The following is a 24,585-nucleotide window of genomic DNA, read 5'->3' on the forward strand; positions in this document are numbered from 1 at the left end:
GGAGCCAGATCGCCAGGTTCAGCTGTTGCGGATCTGGGTGCTGAACCTCTCCATGGTTCTGCGTCAAATGCGCGGGTTTGATCCGCAGCCTTTGATGCGGCACCACGGAAAGTTCGAGGAAGGTGGTGTACCACGGCTGGCGTGCCCACGTGGGAGCAACTAGGACGAGTGTCAGGGAGTGTTGTCGTAGTTTGCGAGCTACCAGCGGTATCAACGGCGCTGGGGGAAAAGCGTACGCAAATCTGCCGGACCAGTTCATCCATATCGCATTGCCCTGCGACTGCGGATGTGGGAATCTGGCGGCGAAGCTTTGGCATTTTGCGTTTTCGCTTGTCGCGAATAGGTCTATCTCTGGATGACCCCACTGCTGGAAGTACGGTTGGAGTACTGATGGGTGTAACTCCCACTCGTGCATCTGTTGGCTGTGTCTGCTGAGCAGATCCGCCATCTGGTTGTCCTTGCCAGGGAGGTGTTCCGCCATGAGGAACATGTTCCTTTGAATAGCCCACTTCCACATGCTCTGAGCCAGATGAGACAACTGTGGAGAGTGTGTTCCTCCCTGCTTCTGTATGTAGTACATGGCAGTCATGTTGTCCGTCCGGATCAATACGACTTTGTTGCACAGGTGTACTTTGAATGCCTTCATGGCCAGGAAGATTGCCATCAGTTCCAGAAGGTTGATGTGCATCTTCTTTTGTTGTGTAGTCCATAGTCCCTGCACTGTGTAGTGGAGTACATGAGCTCCCCATCCCTGGAGAGACGCGTCCGCTGTCAGTACTATTTGTGGAACAGGCTCTTGGAACGGTCGGCCCTTGCAAAGGTTTTGTGGATTCCACCAATGCAGAGAGTTGTATGCCCGACCGCTCACCAACACTAGGTCTTTCAACTGTCCTTGAGCCTGATTCCACTGACGTGCTAGGCACTCCTGAAGTGGGCGCATATGTAACCTCGCGTGCGGGACTATGAAGATGCAGGAGGCCATCACGCCTATCAACTGCATAAACACTCGCGCTGGAAGCGAGTGATTGGGTTTGAACTTGGAGATCAGCAGTTGTATGCTGTTGATCCTCACTAAATTTGACTGAGCTGTGGCCGCCAGAGTGTCTATAGTCGCACCTAGGTACTGTTGTACGTGTGCGGGCTGGAGATGGGACTTTGGGTAATTTAGTGAGAATCCCAGACTGTGAAGAAGGTGAATGGTGCGGGACATGTGGCTTGCACATTGCTGGGCTGACTTCGCTTGAACGTGCCAGTCGTCTAGGTAGGGGTAGACGTGTATATGCTGCCTCCGTAAGTGTGCTGCCACCGTAGCTAGGCACTTCGTGAAAACCCTGGGCGCTGTTGTCACGCCGAAGGGAAGGACTTTGAACTGATAGTGCTGCCCCTGAACAGTGAACCTGAGGTATTTTTTGTGTGAGGGGTGGATGGGTATGTGAAAGTACGCATCCTTGAGGTCCAGTGAGGCTAGGAAGTCTCCCTGCTTGAGAAGCGGAAGGACTTGCTGTAGGGTGAGCATGTGAAAGTGCTCTGAAAGAATGTACTGGTTCAGGGGTCTCAGGTCTAATATAGGCCTGAGCGACCCGTCCTTCTTTGGAATTAAAAAGTAGAGGGAGTAAACCCCCGTACCCTGCTCGTGGACGGGTACGACCTCTATGGCGCCTTTTAGAAGCATACTTTGCACCTCTTGCTGTAAGAGCGTTAAGTGCTCTGAGGACATAGGACGGTTTCTTGGTGGTATTGTGGGTGGAGTGGAGGTTAACTCCAGACAGTAACCGTATTTTACAATATCTTTGACCCACCTGTCCGTGGTGATGGAGTTCCACGTGGACAGGAACCTTTGTAGTCTTCCCCCGACAGGTGTTGTGTGGTCGGGAGGAAGGGAGAGGGCGTCACTGCTTTTTCTTGGGGGAGGACCTGGTGTTGCCGTAGCCACGTCCTCTGCCCTTTGTACTGGAGCCACGATATCCACCTCGGGTGTTTTTATCGTAGGTGGTCTGTGTATTGCCTTTGTTATACGTCTGTTGTGACCCCTGTCCTCTACCTGCCCCCTTGTTTCCGGGGCGACGAAAGGAGCCGCTCCGAAAGGACTGAGTTTGGAGGGCGCCCATGGACTTTGCAGTGTCCGTGTCCTTTTTTATCTTTTCGAGGGTGGTGTCAACCTCTGGGCCGAATAAATAGTCGGGGTTGACGGGCTGGTTCAGTATGTTGTTTTGTACCTCAGGCTTGAATCCGGAGATTCGTAGCCAGGCATGTCGTCGCAGCATGACGCTTGTGTTTATGGCCCTGGCAGCCGTGTCTGCAGCATCTAGTGCACATTTGATGGAAGCATTTGTGAGTAGCTGTCCCTCTCTGATAAGAATTTCTGCACCTTCTTTGAACTGGTCAGGGAGATGTTGGAGTAGTTGCTCCAAGGTGTCATAGTGCGCTCTATCGTAGCGAGCGAGGAGCGCTTGAGTGTTGGCTATGCGCCATATGTTGGCAGCCTGGGCGGCAACCCGCTTGCCGGAGGTCTCTAGCACCTTGGACTCTTTGTCCGGGGGAGGAGCGTCACCTGTCGTTTGCGAGTGTGCCCTCTTGCGAGCATTCGCTACGACGATGGAGTCGAGTGGCAATTGTCCTTTGATGTAAGTAGGATCCCCAGGTGCTGATCTGTATTTTTTATCAATCCTGGGGTTTATCACTCGTGCCCTGGTGGGTTCCTTGAAAATGTCCTTAGCTGGCTTGAGGACCCCCTTCAGCATTGGCAGAGTTTTTACATGTCTTTCTGAGGATGCAAAAGTGTCCATTAGAAAGTCATCCTCGATGGTATCTGAGTGAAGCTGTACCCCATGGTTATTTGCAGCACGTTCAATAAGAGCGTTGAACGCCGCAGTATCCTCCGTGGGAGATGTTTTTGCCCCATAGAGTTGTGGGTCCTGTGTATCGAGAGGTGCACTGGGGTCTGCAGGGTCGCCCCAAGTTTGATCAGGGTCCTGCTGGTCATCAGGGTCTGTGTCCACATGGTAGGGTGCTTGGTCATCCATGTAGTCCTCCAATGCATCCGTGTCGGAGCGTGTGGGGGAGAACCGGTGTGGATCCTGGTAGGAGGAATGGAACGGTTCATAAAGGAGAGGTTCTGATTCCACAGGCAGCTTCCTTTTTAGTGGGATCCTGAAAGGGTCCAATGGCGGTTCCGAAGTTATTCTTCGGTCGTGGAGAATCATCCTGCCAGTGTCGGCGTCGATGACACGTGACGGAGACGTCTCGTCCGGTGGAACCGGAGTCTGGGTAACCCGTGTCCTGAGTTGGAACATCTTCGGGATTGTTGACGGAGGCAAGCCGAAGGTAATGTTGGCTGGCCCCGTAGAGGTTGCTGGAGCTCCGATCGGGCCGGAACCCGACGGGTCTTTGAGGGCCGCCGCGGTTTTGTTGCTTTGCGTCGCAGCAGGCCGCACCTGGGGCGTCTTTGAGGCTTTGGCCCCGGGCAGGTTAGTAGAGCCAGGCGTGGTTTTTTTCGGTGGCGGCGGGTCCTCGAGTCGAGGTGTGGAGATCACCGTCGACGTCCTCGATACGTGAGGCTTCGGCGTCGTCGAGGGAGCGACGCGAGGCGAAGCAGGCGGTATTGCCCTCGGTGTAGTTGGCGTCGGTAGCCGAGTAGGTTTCTCGGTGCCGATGGCCTTTTTCCGTTTGTCGACTCCGATGTCGCCCGATTCCAGTTCGGCACCGAAGTCCCTCTTGGTGCGGTCGGTGCCGACGCGTTGCGCTGGCGTCGAAGGCGTGGAAGGCCTCGATCCGACCAGCGCCACTTTCAGTTTCGGTTTCGTATGAACCGGAGCAGCTTTCGGTTTCGGTTTCGTGGTAGGGAAACCAGCTGGCTTATGCAGCAATGGCTGCCGCTGAACGTCCGAGGCCGGGCCCGAGGGCGGGGCCGAAGAACTACGGGATGGGTCTCGGGTAAGGCCCGAAGGCGATCCCTCGACCGGAGCCAAAGGCTGTGGCGCTGGTGTTTCTTCGGTTTGAACAGGTAGGCCTTGTTCATCATTGGAGCTACTCTCTTCGGCCCCTAAGGCCTCCTCGTCGTCTCCTACCTCGGTGTCGTCTTCACCTCTGTGGAAGAATGACTCGTCGCCCTCGTCCGATCCGGGGTCGTGTTCGGAAACGGGACTGGGGGGTATGACTTCTAATTCCTCGACGTCGGCCTCGTCGAAGATGTCTGTTGGGGCCGGTGCCGCGTGCTGCGCCTCGAGTCTCGCCGCTCTTCGGTTCCTTAGAGTCTTCTTGGAACGGAACCGGGCACAGGCCATGCATGTCGATTCGTCGTGGTCCGGCGAAAGGCATTTGTTGCACACCGGATGGACGTCGATGTGTGGGTACTTCGCATTGCATACCGGACACCTTTTGAATGGCGTCCTGGATTCCATCGTCGAAGTAGTCGATGGACAGGTAAATGCGAAAGAAGTCGGTGCTGAAAGTTAGTAAACTAACAAAATTCTATCGAAACCCGATCGATAAACAGTACCGACGCGAACTAAAGGCCTTTTGGCCTCGACCAAATATTTTCCTAACTTGAGCTAAGATAGCACATCCGAACCCAATGGCGGAAAAAAACAATCTGAGGATGGAGAGGATGCCCATGCGCACTGTAGTCCAGGGGAGGAGTCACCTATCCAAGGATACTTCGAAGACTCTTCCAGGACAACAACGTGCAAACATCCGGACCCAACACTAGGCGGCGATCTATGCACAGATATGAATTCAGCAGCCCACATGCCTCGAACTATAAAAAAAACGAGATGGGTAGATTGCTATGTTTGCACAGATCAGGAGTCCGTGGTAAAAGGGGTAGCTATACTCTTTAAAAAATCTGTAAAAGCCAGAATCGAGAGAATTGAAGTAGATAAAAAAGGTAGATGGGCAATTGCCATGGTCAAAATTAACAACTCCCCATACACGATAGCCGGGTATTATGGGCCGAACCTAGATGACCCTACTTCATTACAAAATTTATATACTCTTTTATTATCGTCTATCTCCAGTGGTCTTAGGAGGAGACTTCAATCTAATTCCGGACCCCAAAATAGATCGCCTGCCCCCAATGAAATATATTAATCTCCCAAAAATGAGGGAATGGTTGGGAATCTATAGAAAAGATCTGGGGTTGGTGGATATTTGGAAGGAGAAAGGGGATAAAAATTACCCGTTCACTTTCAAAAACAAAAGATTGGGTCTTCAGTCCAGAATGGACTTCTTTTTGGTGGAAAAAACGATAGTGTGTAAAATTATCAAGGCTGAGCATTTACCAGCCTTACTTTCAGACCATTCTGCCGTCCTACTCAAAACTCAGTTGGGTAAGGAACAAACTACCATGAGATGGACGGTAGATCGGACCATTTTTAATGATGCGCATGTCGTTGAGAATCTAAAAAAAGAGTCAATGGATTTCTTTGAGAATAATAAAGAGGGAGTATCTTCTCAAATCACATGGGATGCATACAAGGCTGTTATTAGGGGGAAAATACTCAGTCTGGCCGCTTATAAAACAAAACTATCAAAACAAGATATCAGAAGGTTGGAAACCGATATCAAAGACTCAGAGTTATTAATAGAAGCCGAGGTAGACCTGGATAAGAAAAAGAAGTTGGAAGCAGACAAAGCGGCAAACGAGGAAAGACTAACAGGAATCCTAGAAAGCAAGGTTAGAGAGAGATGGGAAGTAAGCAAGCTCGTTCACTATGAATACGGGGAGGGCTGTAGTAAGCTGTTAGCTTGGCAAACGAAGACTGACACCAATAGAAATAAAATACTTAATATTTTACCACAAGACGGTACAGTCCCTTGTTCAGATGAAGGGGTAATAATGAAAGAATTTGAAGACTTCTTCTCTTCCTTATATACTGAAGATACCGTTCCAACGAATGAGGCCTTAGAAGAATACCTACTCAATTTGGAACTTCCTGAGTTAACAAATCTGGAAAAAGAGGATCTGAATGCCCTAATCACTAAAGAGGAGGTAGAAGAAGTAATGAAAGGTCTGAAGAGAGGTAAAGCAGCAGGCCCAGACGCTTTACCCAATGAACTATATAGTAGACTAAGTGAGATTATAGCCCCCCCACTTACAAATTTGTTAAATACAATCTATCTTGAGAAGGGGAGACTTCCTGATTCTTGGAATGACGCTACGATAAGTATCCTCTTAAAACCGGGTAAAAATCCAGTTAAATGTGAATCTTACCGCCCTATAAGCTTACTAAATTGTGATTATAAGATCTATACACAGATCTTAGCAAAGAGGCTTGGTAATATAGCAGGAAATTTGATAAAAGAAGATCAGAAAGGCTTTATAAGGGGTAGGCACTTACAAGATCTTACGCAGGAGCTTATCGGGTCAATTGACATAGCAATAACTGAAAAAATTCCTCTGACAATAATAACACTGGATGCGGCCAAAGCATTCGATAGAGTAAACTGGGCTTTCTTGAATGCTACCCTAGCAAAATATAATTTGGGAGAAAATTTTCAGGGTGCAATTAAAGAAATGTATTGAGCACCAAAAGCTAAGGTCCTAATTAACGGGAATTTAACAGAAAATATCCACATATGTAGAGGAACCCGCCAGGGATGCCCCTTGTCTCCCCTCCTTTTTAATTTATATATTGAGCCCTTGGCAAACAGGCTCAGAGTCCACACGGAAATAACACCTTTTATATTCCAGACCTGGGAAAAAAAAATAGCCTTGTATGCAGATGATGTGATGATTTTCACGAGTAACTATGCAGGTTCTGTCCAAGCCATTGATGACACCATAAGACATTTTGGAAGGGTTTCAGGTTACCAAACTAACCAACTAAAAACGGAGATAATGAGTTGGAATTCCCAGGTAGCTAATATCTATACCAGGGAGAAAATCAGGTATTTGGGGATAGACCTGATTAAAAACCTAGATAAGATACCTGAGATTAACATGGACAGAGTAACAGCTGACGTGAAAAAGTTATTTAAAACATGGGGAGGTCTTCCTCTAACCTTCTTAGGTAGATCCAACATAATCAAGATGTCTATCCTTCCAAAATACACATTCCTATTTAGCGCAATACCATTGGAATTTAAGAGGGAAACACTAAAAAAAATACAAGGAGAAATAGCGAGCTTTATCTGGATGGCTAAAAGTACACGCATAGCCTGGAGTAAATTACGAAGAAGAAAAGCAGAAGGAGGAATTGCCAGCCCAGATCTAGTGGAATACTACAGAGCCTTCCAATTAAAAAATATGAGGGTCCTACTAAACAACTATGACTTGTATCCAGAACATCTTAAAGCAATGACTAGAAACACTGGCCACTTTCTATTCAAATTTGGTCATCCAAAATACTTCAAAAAGGTGAAACTGAAGACCTTGAGAGAAGCAGCTAAGCTATGGTATCAAATCAGGTGCACTCTAAATATTCCATACTATAGTGAGTTCGCGCCTATATGGGATTCCCCAGGAACACCAGAATGCCTCAAAGACAGCTTGGCAATACCTTTTAAATCCTCAGGTTTTCAAGTATGGGGCCAGTTAATGGTTGAGAATAGCATAATAGACTGGGGAACTCTGCTTGCGAATTCGAGTGCAGCCCTTTCAAAATTTAAATATTATCAGCTCACTAGCTGGGCAAAAACACTGAAGGAGAAATTTTCCGGAAATAGGATTGTGGAAACAATCATGATAAAGAATCCCCCGAAGAAAAAAGAAATAGCAACATGGTACTGGGCATTGGTAAAAGCAGGAGAGGAGGAGTTTTCGATTCCCGATGTGATCTGGGGGAAAGATCTGCCGGCGCTGGATCTCCAAAATTTGTGGCAAGTATCAATGAACAAATGCTGGTCTATTGTGAAGTCTGCTACCTTAACCCCTTCGGTGCTCATGACGGAACGGTTCCGTCATGAGCCACGGTTGAGCTGTGCTCATGACGGAACCGTTCCGTCATGACCACGCCCGCGCAAGATTCCGTCAGCACAGCGGCGGAATTTGCGCAGCATGGAAGGGGTTAAAGAGAAATCATCTCTTTACTTCCCATAGAGCATACTGGACCCCGAAGCGTCTCTCTAGTTTTGGAGGATCTGTTACGAAATTATGCCCCAAATGTGCTCTACCAAGAGCAGATGATGTGCACATGTTTTTTTTTTTTATGTAAGAAATTTTATTGTTTTCACAACAAATACAACCAAAGGACATGGAGTCAGATCGTATATACAGTTCATTAGACAAATTACCACGCATAGTCACAATTTCTACAAGTAGGCCCAGGTCGGGCGCCTTGAAACCACCAGTGTCGCTCACCCTCCCTTCCACCCCCCCAGCCTTCCTAGCCATCCGAGTCAGAGGATTCCTCATCGGAAAGAGGTGGTGGATCACATATGTTACCCCTATACTTGTTCCATGCTCCCCACACTCTGACCCACTTTCGAGGACAACCCCGCCTGATAAATACGGAGCGCTCAGCAAACATAGCCCTATCCATCTCTCTCTTCCATATTGATAGCAACGGTGTCTCCATCGCTCCCCATTTTTGGGCTATGTTCCGTTTGGCCGTCATGTTCCCTAGCGTCACCCAGCCCTGGATGTGCACATGTTTTGGCAATGTCCTCACATCGAAGGATTCTGGCAGGAAGTGAGTAAAACCATAGATTTGGTATTAAGAAGACCAGTTAAAGTAAGTATAGATCTTGTTATTTTTGGGGTCAGTAGACATGATATGGTAATAACGTTAACCAAGGAGGAAGAAAATCTATTGTTTATAATGATTTTGCTTGCTCGAAGGGAACTCTGCTTAAAATGGATAAGACCAATCCCCCCCACACACTTGGATTGGGTGGCCTCAATTAACAGAATAAATAAATGGGACAGGAGAGGGAAACCCAGTAAAAGGCATGAATATTGGGAAATATGGGAAGACTCCCAATTCGCAAATTAACCCTATAATTCCACATCATAATTAAGCATGGACCCATTTAATTCCAATGATTATGCAATGGCAATAAAACCACAAGCATAATGCTTGTGTGAGTGACTAGAGTGGTCAGCTCCCCCAGTGCGTATTGGAAGTGGTACGGACGAAAGGGGACCCTACTCTACAGAATCCACAGAATGTATCTCCCCGAAACTCGGGGAATTGGGCTGGTCTAGAAAATAGAGAATTGGGTCCCCGATAACTCCAGATACACTACATTGCAGTATGAGGAATAAAGAATTAAAAAATATATATATATATTGATAAAGCCAATATATTTCGCATAGGCAAAACCTATTGGCTCTGGCCATGCTTGGGTAAGGTGTCTCAAAGTGAATCCTTTTTTGAAGTGCATCTTGGACACAAAATGAATTCTCTTTTCGTGGCAAATCTGTATTCTGAAGTAAAATCCTCGGACTAAGGTTTGGTTTTCTGATCTAAAGCACATTTTGGTCCTATTTACTCATTTACTGACATATAATTATAACCCAATGAGCCTGTGTGTTGAGAACTTCGAAGAGGATGACATGGGAATTATCTATTTTGTATAAGTCTTAGGTGCTCCCTCTACCCTAGGCAATATCGTTTTCTGTTGGTTTTGCCAAGCCCGAGCCGTCTACTGCGAAGGGGACAGTTTCCAGATCGTCTACAACCAAATCAATTTGCATGGACAGCTTAGAACAGAACTCCTCCCCACTGGTTTTGGTGCCTTCATCAAACTTCCCTTTCAGACTCCCAGAAGGCAAAACTGTACAGACCGTGGAATATTATGTGAAAAGCCTTTCTTTCCGAAGTCAAATATTTTCAGCATAATTCAGTAGTAAACAGAGCTCGTAATGGTTTTTTTCTAGGGGAAGCATATGCCTGCACTTTCTCTGTCCATTCCTCCAACCCCAAATCAAAGTCATTCTTTTATAACATGGTGGCTCAGGCTTTAAATCGGTTTGTGTCAAAATATTTTCACTGGGTATCGCCTCTGTTCCACAACTGCTCTCAGTTTTTCTATGAAGCAATTAACCAACTCATAACCTGATGAAGGAAAATTAAATGTGAAGCGTTGTCTGTGTCCCTCTGCATTGTGGGTTTTAGGGAAAATGACCATGAGTCAGGTGATACAAGCCTGAAACCAAAACCAAGTCTTCAAAGAAAGGTTAGCTGCAATAGCAATATTTGAATGGAATATAGATAGTAGAAGAGATCACAGCATGCGTATCAAACACAGATGGTGCAAACATGCATGTATGAATGTAAATCTGTTTTGTGGGTCACAAACTTATTCTGCACTCAAAAATTAAGCTAATGTGCACCTAAATACAACTTTGCTATGCATATAGCATTGTGAATTGGACCTCAAAAGTACTGAAACATTCTCCCTTTCTAGCCTTTCACGTTGAACAATAGCGGCCTTGTCTTGGTTCTAAACTAATTCTGAGACTACTCAAGTCAATTAATCCCCTTCTGCCTTCCTGATCAACAGAGCGATGTAGAAGAAAGGTTGATTTTGCTTTTTATTTGCAAGCTGTAGCCTAACTTGTGCACACGTTATATCTTAGCCAACAGCCGCTGAGGAGTCTATAGCTGAACTTTAGTTGTCAATACACCACTACAAGACTATGGTCAGAGCTGGGAACTCATGATGCCAAGCAACGGATGGCATGTGAAACAGCTACTTATAAATGAATATTAGAACGTAAAAATTAAACCACTGAGTAAGGATTGTGGAACTTGGATTACAGAAGCAACACCAAATTCTCAGTGATGAAGAAACATGGCCATCTCCCTCTTGATGGAGTGCAATTTATTGCGATATTAGGATTGTTTCACTTCATGGCACACTGGTTCTCACCATCTGCAGTTTCCAGAACGCTGCTGTTGAACCCCTTGGGGATTCCCCGTACTGATGCAACTTGTGGACGCTCATGGTAGGAGTGCTGTATAAGGCCTGTGGTCACATCAGGGGGTGCTGAGTGAACATCTAAAGAAAAAAAGGAAAAAAGATTGAATGGACCACCCATCCTAATTTATCCTAAAAGGCAAAATTGCAAAATGTGTAAGACCTCTGTATCGCAACTGCTTTTCAGACAAAGCACAGAAGCAACTGTGCCGTATGAATCTAGGCACTAACTGATTTTCTCTCAGTCATCACATTAATCTGATACATCAGACTCAGCAACACCTTTACACCCACATGACACAATGCCATCTCACAAGGATACCGCGTTATCATCAAGATTTGCACTAGCAACACTGCAGAAGGCTTGGCAAGCAATCACAATAAATACATAAAAATATCCTGCCTCAACGATCTCAACATTAGAGACCATGAATACCTCCCAGAGAGGTTATCCCATCTCAAATTTCACCTGCTCCTTCCCTCTTGATCTACAGAGTGAATCTCTGCGGCGGAAAATGTAAGGTAGCTAAACTGGACACAATGAGCAAGTCCCAACTAAATTACTCCAACCTCTACATCCAGGGATATTGCAATATCTGGTTTGACAATGATGTAGCATCAACCACAGCTATTACTTTCAGTCTAGGAAGTGGTCCTTAACCTTGAGCAAATAGTATCTGGCCACACCCACACCATCGGTCACACTCTGGATATCATATTTGCTGGGACAGGCATAAGTGACTGACAACTCCCCGGTTATTAGGATAGACCAGCATGCCATCTCTTTCAAAATTTGAATACCAATCACAACAGTTCAAAGGTGACAGCAACAGAGACAGACAATAGAAGAAACTGAACCTACTAGCACTGAACAGCCATCTCAACATAACTCCAGTCACCAAGAGTCCATAAGATGCAGCCAACTATTACAAATGGATTTCGTCAGGACTGGACTCAAGATACCAGTAAACCCCCCCCCCCCCCTCCCCTGGACCAACACCAAGGAAAAAAACACATAAGCAGTGATAAAATTAAACAAAGGAATACACAATGCAGTGCTCTACAAAGCAAATGGAGGAAACTGAGGTATAAAAAAGACAAGATTCTTCTTCACTGATACAAAGCAGCCATGTGGACCACAAAAAGACATCACTACTCTACTCACATTATGCAAGAATACTGCCCATTAAAGGAACTTCACTTGATCCTTGAAGAATCCTGCAACCGGGAGTGCCAAAACTCAGGGGCAAGCCTTCTCTGACACAACTGCCACTGAATTCAGATCAACAATAGAGAAACCGTCAACAAACCACCAATACCTAACAGAATTTACATGTGGATGGACGCCAGTTTGCCATCCCTAACAACTGTCATCACCTTTTCAGAGAAGGAATTCCATGACCTCATCAACACAAATAGCCCATCACCATCAGACCATGTTCTTCCTAAGAGCTTTAAAGATAGCTTTCAAACAACTTGTGCAGGTAGTCTCCAAAGATATAACAAAACGTGAAAATACAGTAAAATGGATTACCTCAAACCTCAAGGACAGGAATAGCCTTGTTTTTGTACCACCAGGCAGTAACTGTAGGTGATGATGGAAAGTATCTATTTGTAGTGTTGTGTGATCGGAGGAAATGTGCGGAAGGTCACTGCTTTTCAGGTCAAGGTGCTGTTCCTTTGGGGCCTCAATCTCCCGAAGCCTCCCTTGGAGTAAGATTTGTTTTCCTTAATCTCATGAAAATACTGCTGTGGTTGGTGCTACAGGCGTTCAGATGGCTAACTTGACTTCAACTTGTGTTTGTTGACTCCTAAAATGTGACTTGGTAGGATACGTCTGTAGTGTGCCAAAGCTTTAGTTGTGTTCATATATTTTTTTGAATTTTTCCCAGCATTGTGTTCACCTGACGGCAGACATGGTGCTCTCCATCAAAAGGTACACGTAAGAGGCATTGTTGGACTTCTGATCGGGATTTAGAAGCGCTTTTTCTGGCAAACTGACAAAGGAGAACAGTAATGTTCATTTCGCAGGAGACAGTGTCAGCTGCATTCAGGGCACACCTAATTGTAGTGTTAGCAAGATTTTCCCATCTTGGACAAGCTCTGTGTTGTACTTCCTGTAAGCCTCCCAAAGGTGTTTTCTTTTAAACCAGCTGCTCTATTTCCTCCCAGTGAAACCTGTTGCATCATGACAGCAAGGAGTAGCAGCGCCAACAGCTACTCATTTGCCAGCACAATCTATGTGCTTTGTCAGTCGGGGGTGGTGTATGTCCCCTGTACTAAAGGCCTTTTTCGAGCCATATGCAATAGAATGAATCAGGTGACACACCTCCCCTGATGTATATTGCGTCCTGTGCCACCACCACCTAGTACTTTTTCTTGAGTCTTGGTGAAGTGTTTCGATGACAAAGTCCTCCCCTTCCTTCATAACATGCAGTTTGAACTTCTGATAGTCCACTGCATGCTGGGTTACTATGTGATATGAGGTGGGGTCTTGAGGTGGCAATCGCTTGAGTGGCTAAGACTCTAAGGATGGGTCACCTTTGGGATCTACAATAAGGGGTCAGCTCCATAAGGATGGGCTCTTCACAGGGGTCGGGAAGATCGGCAGCAGGATTATGGGTTATATCTGTGTGGACAGAATGTGACGTGGAGAGAGAACGTGGAGAGGACTGTGCTGGTGGTTGGCTGTGCTCCCTATGCCTAATCTATTTGGGAATTGGGAAAGTTCTAAGCTTCTCTAAAATCACCTCCTCAAATGTGAACACTTATACAGACTTTTCGGAGCACACAACTTACAGTGCATTTAGCAATTCAAGCGAAAAACAGATCCAAACACAATTCAATTAAGCTCTAATAATCGTCTTCTTTTAATCTCGTTAGTTCCAATCCCTTATGGCAACGCGTTTCGCCGTGGTTGGGAAAACCTACGGCTTCCTCAGGGCTTTGATTTCTCAAGCGCGTTTCTCTAAAAGTATCCGTCCGTGTAGCATCCACCATTTAAATTTCTTTCAGAGTTGGAAGTGCTTCAGACGCGTATAAGTCTGTATAAGTGTTTGATCAATCCTTGGATTGAGTTTAGGGAAGTACGGTGTTCCCTTCCCCAATATCTTTTTGGATGCACCAGAATGTATGACGTAGTGGAATAATAATAGGTGATTACCATATGAGCGCTATTACCCTGCACACCCAGAAGTATTGTCCTCAAATGTGAAGCATATTTTATTATTCTGGGGTTGTCCCAATGGTGTAGCTTGTTTTGTTTGAGTTACGATATGCTTGGTGACTGGATCTATACAGATTCTCTTTAGCCTATCTTCAGACTGATTGCCCTGATCTTCTGGCAGATGTGGATAGCTCAGAGCCATACCCGGTGCGGGTTAGGAGGTCGAACTCGGCTCAGAAGTGAGTGGGTCATGCTCTTGTTGCTGAGATTAAGTCTCTCAATGTCAAAGCTCAATGCCATGTTTTACAGGCCTTTCTGGAGTTGGAACTGGCTTTAGGTGCAGCGCAGGCTATGGACTAGTGATTTCTGTTGTTGAGGCATTTCGGTGGTGACACTCAAGGCATGGCCCTTTCAAGGTGACATCTTGGTATAAAGTGGAAGCTCTGCTCAATGGCAATCTATGAAAGGTAAGATCATCAGCAGATGATGGCCACAAAACCAAAGGCATAGTCTTGGTCATGGGTGTGGGTTCATCTGTAGGCCCTGAAGGAGGACTCTGAAGTAGTCAACAAAAGAAACATACCCTGATCTCCGTTGCACTAGAACCCTGGCATACCAGGGTGCATGGCTCAGGAGAACATTGGCAGTGTGTTCTGTAACATGCCTCCTGACGTTCTTTTCACTAATGAATGGTTTTATTATTTTTGAAGACCCGGGAGGGCAACCAGCTCAATTCCTTGTGGTGAATCAAAAGTCAGAGGTTACAGATCCTATGATGATGTGACCACGGGAACATGCTGTTACACGTAGGATAGAACTGGAATGGAGTATTCTCCATAACACATCCCCCAATAAGTAATTCTCATAGGACCTGGCCTCAAAAGGATAGAACTGGAATGGAGAATTCTCCATAACCCATCCACCAATAAGTAATTCTAATAGAACCTGGTCTCAATTGTTTGATCCAAATCAGTTCCGAAGCAGCCACTGGTTACAAGATGTCTTCAACTACTGCGGTAAGATTTTTGGTGATCCGATGGTGACATTTTTGGTTATGCACTGTGACGGTCCCAGAGCTCCAAAATTTAAGTGTGAACCCAAAGGCAGAAAAACACAATCTACAGTAGAGTCTAAGTCCTGGTGAATTAAGGGCTTCAGGAGATGGGTCACAAGTGACCTCTAAACAGAAATCACTACTTCTAACAAAAACTATTTGTGGTGTCCACCCCCATTACAAGATAGAATGTGTGTGAAGCATGCGTTCTACAGCAGCATATGCTGCAAACAAATATGTACCTTTTATAGTAGTTTTGCATCTTACTCCTACTATAGATGTACATACTGTGTACAGGGAGGAAAGACTTGCACTTTATGCTACACTTTCTGGTTGAGCCTGTGCGCCCACAAGAGACAAACTGCATTCAGGGAGTGTAATGCCAATTTAATAAAAGAAAAGGAGTTTTGTGCTTTGCGTCAGATCCCCTGATGCTGGGCTGCAGCACCTCGCAGGGGGCGGGGGGGAATTACAGCTAAGCAGCCATCACAGAGTCAATCAAGGCATTCTTGATAGTCAGTAACGGTTCAGAGATCAAAATGTTGCAAAATTTCTGTGATTAGGTTAATCTTATTCTCTTCTGAGGACACCAGAAATTCCAGGATATCCACCACCCTGCAAATCACTGCAACAAAGGAGGCCCTATTCTCTGCATGAGGCCCTAAAGGTGAATCCTGAGTAGACACCTGCGAGGTATGCGAAACCATGGCATTTTGCAAATGACGATAAAGGTCAGCATATATATATAATACAGTTGGAACAAACTAACTGCCTGTACATCGACATGTTCCTCATTGGAGACATGTTGGAGATCCTGAATGGCATCCAAATCTGACCTAAAAATGTACTGCATTCTAAGGAAACACTTAATGAGACTGATGAACTGGAGAGGAGCCCTCGTCATCATCACTATTTACTTTGGCAATCGTGTAAATCAACAATGTGTGGGCTCTAGCTCAAGACAGGTCCAAATCTGTGGCAGGTTTTGGATCTGGAGCCGGCACTGTTGGAGATGTAGTTGGCCTTGACCAGGGACCAAGAAGCGGAAGCTGTAGCATATGGGTGGATGTACAGTCCTGTGCTGTTGGTGGAACAGGCTGACTTTATCTGATGTAAGTTGGGGCAGTGGAAAGACCCGCTCGTTCAAGTTTTCCTGGAGGGCTGATGGGTAAATGGGGCAGAAAGGTGCCCCATAGGAGACCAGAATGAAAGTACACATGTGCAGCGTGGCCCTCCCAAATGTCCCAACTTGCCTTGGAGTCTACCATAGACTGGACAACTCTGGCTAGATCGGTTCCAAGTTCAGCATATGGTCCAATTGCTGACCTTCCATTGGAGTGGTGGCATCCAGGCATTGAAAAGCTTTGAGTGGACCACTTGTGAAACTTTTTTGGCTTCTTGTCTTTCGACTTCACCTTGGATTGACCAAACGAAGGCGACTTCACTCCTTGTTTTCTACAACGTAGAGGTTGGCCTCTCTTTCCCTGATCCTCTGATGCATCAAGAAACATTTGTCGGATAGCTTGGGCTCATGCATAATCCAGAGACACCATTAGCACAGATGTCATGTAAGGCAATCAAAGGCATCTGCTTCCCACACATGTGGCACCTCTTGAAAACTCATCTTTGGGGGGGCGACATTCGTGCACACTGCCAAAATCACTAATTTGGTGGAAAAAAAATTACATCGGTAGAGTGAGCTCCGATTCACATCTTTGGTCTCAGATAAAGAGGAAATGATATCAGCACACAGCCGTGGTACCTTCATGTGTCTTTGTGTCATGTTCGGACATAGGATAGAGTCGCACCGGTGATGGTCCATATGTTGGTTTGCATGACCTATTGCAAGAGTTTCTCGATCCAGTATGGTGTCTGGTGAGATTCATAAGGTGATATATCTATGGTTAGAAGTATCCAAATAAGATTTTGGCTAACAGATTTTCACTAATTTAATGAAGGGAAACAAATCCAAATAACAAAGGACGCTTTGCCATAAACTTTTACACCTATGTCAATCATTTTCAGAGTTCTGTAACACAAAGATTTCTTATGGAAAAACTAAATCTGTTGGCAACTAAAACAATTGTTTAGGGACCACTTATGTACATTATACAAGTTTGCCCCATCTGCACCAAATTTGGAGGCTCTAAGAACTCCGCTAAAATACCTTTTTTCCCTCCAAGTATAGTGCCGATTGGTTGAAGGGGGGCAAAGATGGAAAGAGATACACAAATTTGAATGGCTATGTAAAAAGGTGTCAACACCGACTACAGATGAACAACTGTGCTTCAGTTATACAAGTATATATGCTTGCATGCAAAGTCTTGCAAGGGGGTTTGTTACTCAACAATTTGGGGATGACTAGAGCTACCATACCCGTGAAGGGGACAGTCAATGGCTTTTCATGACCCACCTGCTTGGGTAGATCTTAGCTGGGCAGGGACTACAACAGACGTGTTACTTCTGGGCTAGCTGAAAGCTTCCTCCCTGCTCAGATTGAATCTATGTATTTTTAACATACCATAACAGTCAGGGCCATTTACCTTACCTGAATATAAGCTTCCTTATAAACATAGGTGCAAATTAACCAGATTTTTGCGAAACAGATGAAATGGTTCAAACACATGTGCAAAGAGGGGCAGTACTATCTCATTTGCTCAACTCCTTGTCAATGCTCAAACAGGTTTAAAGCAACTGCCCAGCAGCTGGACATGAGTTCTCTGCTTCTTTTTCTTTTACTAACCTATCTGAGTATGAGCCATGAGATCAGCCAACATGGTAGCAGCTGCACTGTTGGTGGTGATGCTGATGTCAGAGGTGGCAGCTGGTTTCACTCCAGGGTGAGATGAAGTGGAGGATGCAGAAGATGAGGTGGAAGAGCCTTGGATTACACGGCTAAGCCAAGGATCTACGTTGCAATGGCTCTGCAGGGGAGTGGAGGTGATCCTTCCTTGGAGACGTAAAGAGCCCTCATCTTCAGATGCGGATGACGTGTCTGCGATTAAAATAATGATGAAAGCCATGTGATGCAGGAATGATCAGTGACGAAAAGCAAGCAAGCCATGAACATCAGCAGGGCTTTGTCCCTATGCAGCATGTGGAATGAACATGAAACATACATGCAATTTAGCATTAGATGCACATAATTAAGTGTTATCTCTTCTGTATACCTTACATTTTTTTCAAAATCAGTGAAAGAACAAACAACGTATTCAATTGTAATATGCTGATTCACTTTCCTAGGTTGGTGCTTGAACAGTTTTGTACTAGTCATCATATCTGTAGGAAATGGAGGCCAGTGTTCATATTTTCGCTCTGACCGAGAGCACTCTCAAAAACATAAATTGTTTTTTTCACTTTGAGCACACCTTGAACCACTTGGAAAGAAGAACCTCATAAGTAACGGTTTGTGAACTATCAGAAATAAGGAATAGCAACAAAACTAACGTTCTGCTTTTGTATTTCAAGTTTAACATGCTTGATTGATTCAAATGATGACCAATTCATCAGCTAGACTAATAACTAGAAAAGCCACGGATATGAATATCTGAAAAATTCATCAGCTAGACAAATAACTAGCAAAGCCATGTAGATTTTTCAAGTTCCTGACAGCAACCCTTTGTTTCGTTAGGATCACGATTAAAACTCTTTCTTGCCTACAAATGTAATCGGTTTTTTTTCCTTCATAGATACCTCCAGGATAGATGCCGTTTAAGGTCAGGCATGGCAGCACAGACATTGTGGGCTTAACAGAAAAAGAGCATTCAGAAGTATTACTGAGAGAAAGACTTAGGCTCTGTCAACATGTTGGGTTACTCGAGTACAGCATTTGCTTGGGCAGAAGTTATGTGTTCCCACAAAAACAAAAAAAGCTTGTGTTGTACTTTTTGACTTGTGGGAAATGTTATGCTCAATACAGTAGGAATGTGCTGGCTATGGTGGCAAGCCAATTGTCATGGCTACAAGCCAGGTCTGTTTATTATGAAAGGTTACGATTAAGACAGTAAGTCTGGCGTATTTATTGTAAAAGCATATGTTAAAGTCAATAGACACTTACTGGCGTATTGTCATTACTCTGTATTAAAGTCTGCAGAGAGGTATTTTGTTACAAGGAATCTCACAAATCAAAGTAGAAGACTAAGTTTTTGGTGTTGGTTACACCCGCTGACAAACCGTGGATCTAGTAGATTTGCACTGAGATAATCCTTGTTAGGCTCTCTTAGGGAAGACAATATTTTGCTTTGCCAAATGCAATTGTGTATATATTTGTAATTTTATGATGGTATACCTGCAGGTTGCTTTGCTTGAAAGTTTATGCTCAATACAAACGGTCTGAGCTGGTTATCGTGACAAGCCAAACCCTTCATTTTGTTTTATTATGCCCTTTTTATTCGGTACCCAGGCGTGGCTTTTTACTGAGGATTTTAAAACAAATGAAGTTCAGACATGCCAAGGTCGCTCTTTTATATTTACAAAGGTCTGAAAACCCACTGACATTGGTTTGTATCACGAATTTTATTAAAGTTGCTATAAGACTTAGGAACACTAGGGTGCAAAGTTGACGACCTGATGACAAATGTAATTTTGTGACGTCCAATGTATTCAGTATGTATTGAAATGTAGTTTTTCTTTTTTTTTAAATGTGTTGTACTTTTATGATATTTTTTAAATATCGAATAAAGGTTTGATGATGATGATGATAAGCCAATGAGAAAGGCAATATGCCCTATTAGCTACACAAGCATAAAGTTAATCCAAGTCACCCACTACTTCTTAACTATGAGGGAGATAATATTGGCAATTTCTAAATGCTGTGCATTAAAGTATAAAATATTCATACATCACAATTATTCACTTTTTATAGCAAAATAACGAATATACTCAAAACTCTAACAATTCTAAAAACATTTAAAATCTATCTCCAGATCTCCTTATTGGATGTTGGTCATTTGGCGTCAACATTGTGAAAATGTGGAATGGAATGGTGTGGTAACTAAAGGATAGGCACATCATAGGTGAGAAAAACTGACTGTGATTATATAAAAGGGGTAAGATTGAGGAATTCTCTATTTCCTGTTTTACCACTGAGTCCACGTTGGATGTGATGCTGGATGTTGAACTACAGCCAAGGTCAGATAGGAAGAATGCTGGGAGTTCCTTTGAGAGATGTTTGTATGCCCATAGGGGCGGAGTGCTAATGGAGGCATTTTGTTTGCTTGTTCTGATAGAGAGGAGACAAGATCCAGTTATCGAACCAGTGCAAGGCCTAAGCAGGAGATCGCAGTTTGTGTTTTCACAAGGTTACCATGGGAATCCAGCACTAATCTGTGTGTTCTTTCAGCTTTTTGTAACACAGGGAGAGGTGGCCTGAAAAGTGAAATATTTTTGCATATTAATGTTCAATGGGGATACAGTCACAAGCAGACACTGGTAATAATTAAGGTACAAGAGAAATACCTCAATTGATATCTTTATGTTAAGATCAAACTGAGTGAGAAATGGCATGGCACTTTTATCAGTAGTGGCAATTGAGGGTTTGACTCGATCTTTACTGCAATAAGAAGGTGACAGTAAGGGTTGTTCATTTTTTATATTTCTTGGTGCATATTGGTGTCTTAAATGGGCCAGAGTAAGAAGTAATTTATAGAGCTTTGATGTTCTTTTCAGTGGTTAGTGAAGTTGACTGTTTCAGGTGTGTGCTTTACATCCGAGAAATATTACAAAGTCAACTAGGATGAAGTTAAAGCTAAATTGTCAAGTACTGAGTATTTACAGATAACTTTCGATTTGGTTGCAAAGAATCATGAAACATAACTAAAACTGTAAATGTGTGTAGCATACTTTTATTTTGCAGTCTAGACTATAAAGAACTCATCTGTGGTAACCCAACAGCAACACGAGGCTACAATCCCGAACTCTGTGCTTATTTCAGTAGTAGAATGAGCTGCATCGCTTCTGGCAGTGGATCACAGATGCAAGAGGTATCACCCCTCTATGTTTCGGGCGGTCTGCATAGATCCTGGGTAAGATTCTTAATATCTGCTACATGACCTACTGAGGAACATACACTTCACGATTCTTTATGATTGATCAAGACATTTCTTTTCAAACGACATTCATAATATACCCCCTAAAGCTCCATACCCTCTTACCAGATGTTTCAGATAGGTGTTGGACGGGCTGTGGGCTACTGAGCGACTTCCGCCATATCTGGTGGGATTGCCCTGCCATTCAACCCTTTGGAAAGAAATCCTTGAACAGATCAGGAAGAGAATAGGCTACCCAATCTCAGATTCCCTGGAACATGTACTTTCAAGGGTGCACGATCCCTGTCAGAAGCACCAAACAAGGGAGAGGGGGACCGCTCCATTTTGTGGCTATGCTTAGGTGCAACAAAAATGGCGGTGGCAGAGGCATGGAAGAAGGCAGAGCCCCCCTCACTTTCACAATGGCATGCCAGGTTGTGGCAAGCTTTGGCGCTCGAGCACATGGCATATATAATGGCAGATGCCTGTACAGGGTTTGACTACATTTGGAGCCCCTTGGTAGCCTACCAGTCGGAGGGGTTGCCGCTTTTTGTCTGTGGTCCCAGACTGCATGCGCTGCACCTCTTCCAAACCTAAGACCCCATACCCTATGGTGTTGGACCTGGGACCTTTGAGATACTCAGGCCCTCTATCCAGGCATCTCCGCCTGCCCGGTCATGGAGTGTGTGGGATGTTGGCCCCATTGCCCCTTCTCCCTGCCCGGTCCGCCTCTGCATACCCATTGGACCCCTCTGGTTCTTAGTGCACATGAGATACACGTAACAGGTCTGTTTTGTTTTATCTGGTTATTTAGTTTACTGTGAACTTGTGTAAATGTAGCACAGATGCATCCAGTATCATGGAGAAGGTTCGTTGAACTAACTGTTTAAGAGGACATTTGTATGTGTGAACTCTTTAGACCTTGCCAAGTACTTGTGAGAAAAATGTGTTCTAACTTTAGCTCCTTACCACTCTTGGCTTACTGTACTGCTGGATTGAGTACCACAAGTTATTAATTCTTTGAAATTGCAACAAACAGTTTTTGAAGAAAATAAGACATTCATTATATGCAATTACCATAAAAGTGGGTTTGATCAAAAATGTTCTCCATTGAAACGCATTTCATGATGTATCCACAAACGGTAACTTACATGTTTTTTATCTCAGAAAGCGTTATGCATAAGTATTCAGTTTGTTTAATCATGGGTTGTAATGGGTATGAGCATAATATAGGAGTGAGCCCGACATGGAGATCATGTACCAGGGAGTAGAAAGAACATTCCCTTTTCCTGGAATGTAACAGCCTCCAGCCATCAGTGAGGTCATCGTGTTCCATCCAAGAAACTAATCCTTCAGCTGTCCTCAATGGTGCACCTAAAGGTGGTTGGTGTGATCAATCCAGATTGCAAAGGACTTCCCTCTACAGCCCTCCACTTCCAACCCTCCCAAAGTACCAAGAAAAGATGGAGCTATTGTGTCAACCCACTTGATAAGGTGTGTAGAAACAAAGTTGTTACGTATTCAGGCATAAATGCTACCTAATATTTTTTTACTATCTAATTTGCCTTTTAGCAGGAAAAAACGACTCTCCCCATCAAGGTGCATCTCTGTGGCTGTGAACAGTGTCCCATGCAAGATCAATAGTAGGACATCACTCAAAATGTTAGCGCATCCAGTGGCAGATATTTGCCCCAGTCTTGTAGTTGCAACTCTGCTTTTTGATGAGAACCTTTTGCAGGAAAATGGCTCCTCTGAAATTAAGATATGAGTGTATCTAAAAATGTTTCACCACAGAACCGAAAATCCGATTGTTCCAAGTAAGACTGTTGTACCTATTCAACCCCGCCAACTGTACATATTAAGAGTACTTGCCCCGTGTCTAGTAGCCACCACAAATTATTATTCCCCCCCTTCCGGCCTGACCGCCACTCCACTAGGTACCGTTCTAGCCCGTATTGCACACTCAGCATGACTAAGATGTGTGATCACTCAAAAATTGCATTAACACCCATCTCCCACATCTTGGGACAGAGAAATAAACGTACTCCATGTAATTAAAACATAGTAAACTGAATAGCTCATCCTCAAGGCCCAAAAAAAAATCTAGAGGGGCAACGTTGGCACTCTCGGCACTTTCCCTTCTGCCCTAATCCATTACAGTAACATGAGTTCTATGGTAAGAGGTGATTCACAGTCTCAACCAGACACTCACCAAGGAAAGGTAGGATCCTCACAAGTCATCAGTTGTTCTCGGGGTTCCAACAGGGAGTTCTGTCTCATCATTCATGGAGAGATCAGAGTCAGAACTAGAGTTTCAGATTAGTGTAATTGTGCGAGTCCTGGAGGATGCCTGCAGCCTCCAAAGCTGAGGCTCTTCTGACCATGGCCTCGCACTGCGTTGCGTAGGTTCCTTTACATTGTGATTCTTGCCCTCCTCCATGCCTATGTTTCATTAGTTGCGAACTAGTCCAGCAACCTAGATTTGATTCATAGAATTTGAGCCAGCCCTACATTTCTTAGGATCCAGAGAAGAGCTAAGTTTGTTCACCAAGCATAGCCTTAAGATTTGTGGGGAACAGGTTCAAAAAGTCCAGGAAAATGGATACCATACAGTTTACAACATTCATCTGTCCCAACCTTCAGGCCCTGTGATTACAACATCCCTGTTGCGTTAATGAAGTGCCTGAGCTATCACAGGCGTTTTGGGCATGCCAGTCATATGGAATTTTGAAAGTCATTGGGGCACCATTGCTGTTGTCGGCAATTTTCCAGGTTATTCACCATATTCATTTACCTATGCCCCAAACGGTAGGCTCACAACCCAAATGTTCTTGCGTCATGCTCTTGCTTCAGAAATTTCCTCCATATGTCAACAAATCTCACCCGTTCAGTGAGGTCTAGGACCAGCTTCCGTAAAATGGAGTAATTAGATTACATTTACAACAGGGTATCTTCCGTCTGCTTGGTGGTGTCAGAGGGCCTCCTAGGGTATTGCCTTAAAAGCCCCATGTCGATCACAACCACATCTATTTCTGTTCACAGGTTTCTCTCTTGGTGATAATTGCTTCCAGAAGTCTGATGTCCATTCCATAGTTGCTAGATACTGATTTAGTAACAAGGTGACCCTCCGTTGGAGGCTGGCCGCCTTGTAGTATGTAAAGTCTTTTGTGTCCATGTCTACTTTCATGGTGGGTGTGGGTCACCTGCAAATTTTGATTTGGGGGTGCTGATGCTATAAGGGGCAGAAAAGCAGGAAGCCCAACAGAACACAAGTGTTACTGCAAGACCATTCACTCGACTATGTCCTGAGTCAATGCAGTTGGAGATCATATCACAACCTAGTGCAATAAAAGATGGGTGACTGCAGGCCAACTGGCTCAGGTTGCCACTTCCTCACGTTACCCCAACATGTATACAGTGAGGCTGCCGCCCCTAGAGTAATGTCACTAAGAAACCTTTAGGCGATAGCTCCCGGA

General features: G+C 44.5%; 1 protein-coding gene across 6 annotated transcripts in view; it reads right to left on the minus strand.

Annotated features, from left to right (window-relative positions):
* Nucleotides 1–24,585, minus strand: part of DIP2A (DIP2 acetate--CoA ligase A) — an 879,263-nt gene that overhangs the window by 568,135 nt on the left and 286,543 nt on the right. For 5 of the 6 annotated variants that reach the window (XM_085645155.1, XM_085645153.1, XM_085645151.1 and 2 more), the window contains 2 exons: nt 17,827–18,078; nt 10,816–10,944 (listed from right to left, as the gene is read on the minus strand). In XM_085645155.1, coding sequence (XP_085501281.1) covers nt 10,816–10,944; nt 17,827–18,078 — 381 coding nt within the window. The remainder of the gene's footprint in view (nt 1–10,815; nt 10,945–17,826; nt 18,079–24,585) is intronic. The other variant, XM_085645154.1, reaches the window with a different exon arrangement.

This window comes from Triturus cristatus, chromosome 3_1 (genome assembly GCF_964204655.1).
Source record: "Triturus cristatus chromosome 3_1, aTriCri1.1, whole genome shotgun sequence".
NCBI lineage: Eukaryota > Metazoa > Chordata > Amphibia > Caudata > Salamandridae > Triturus > Triturus cristatus.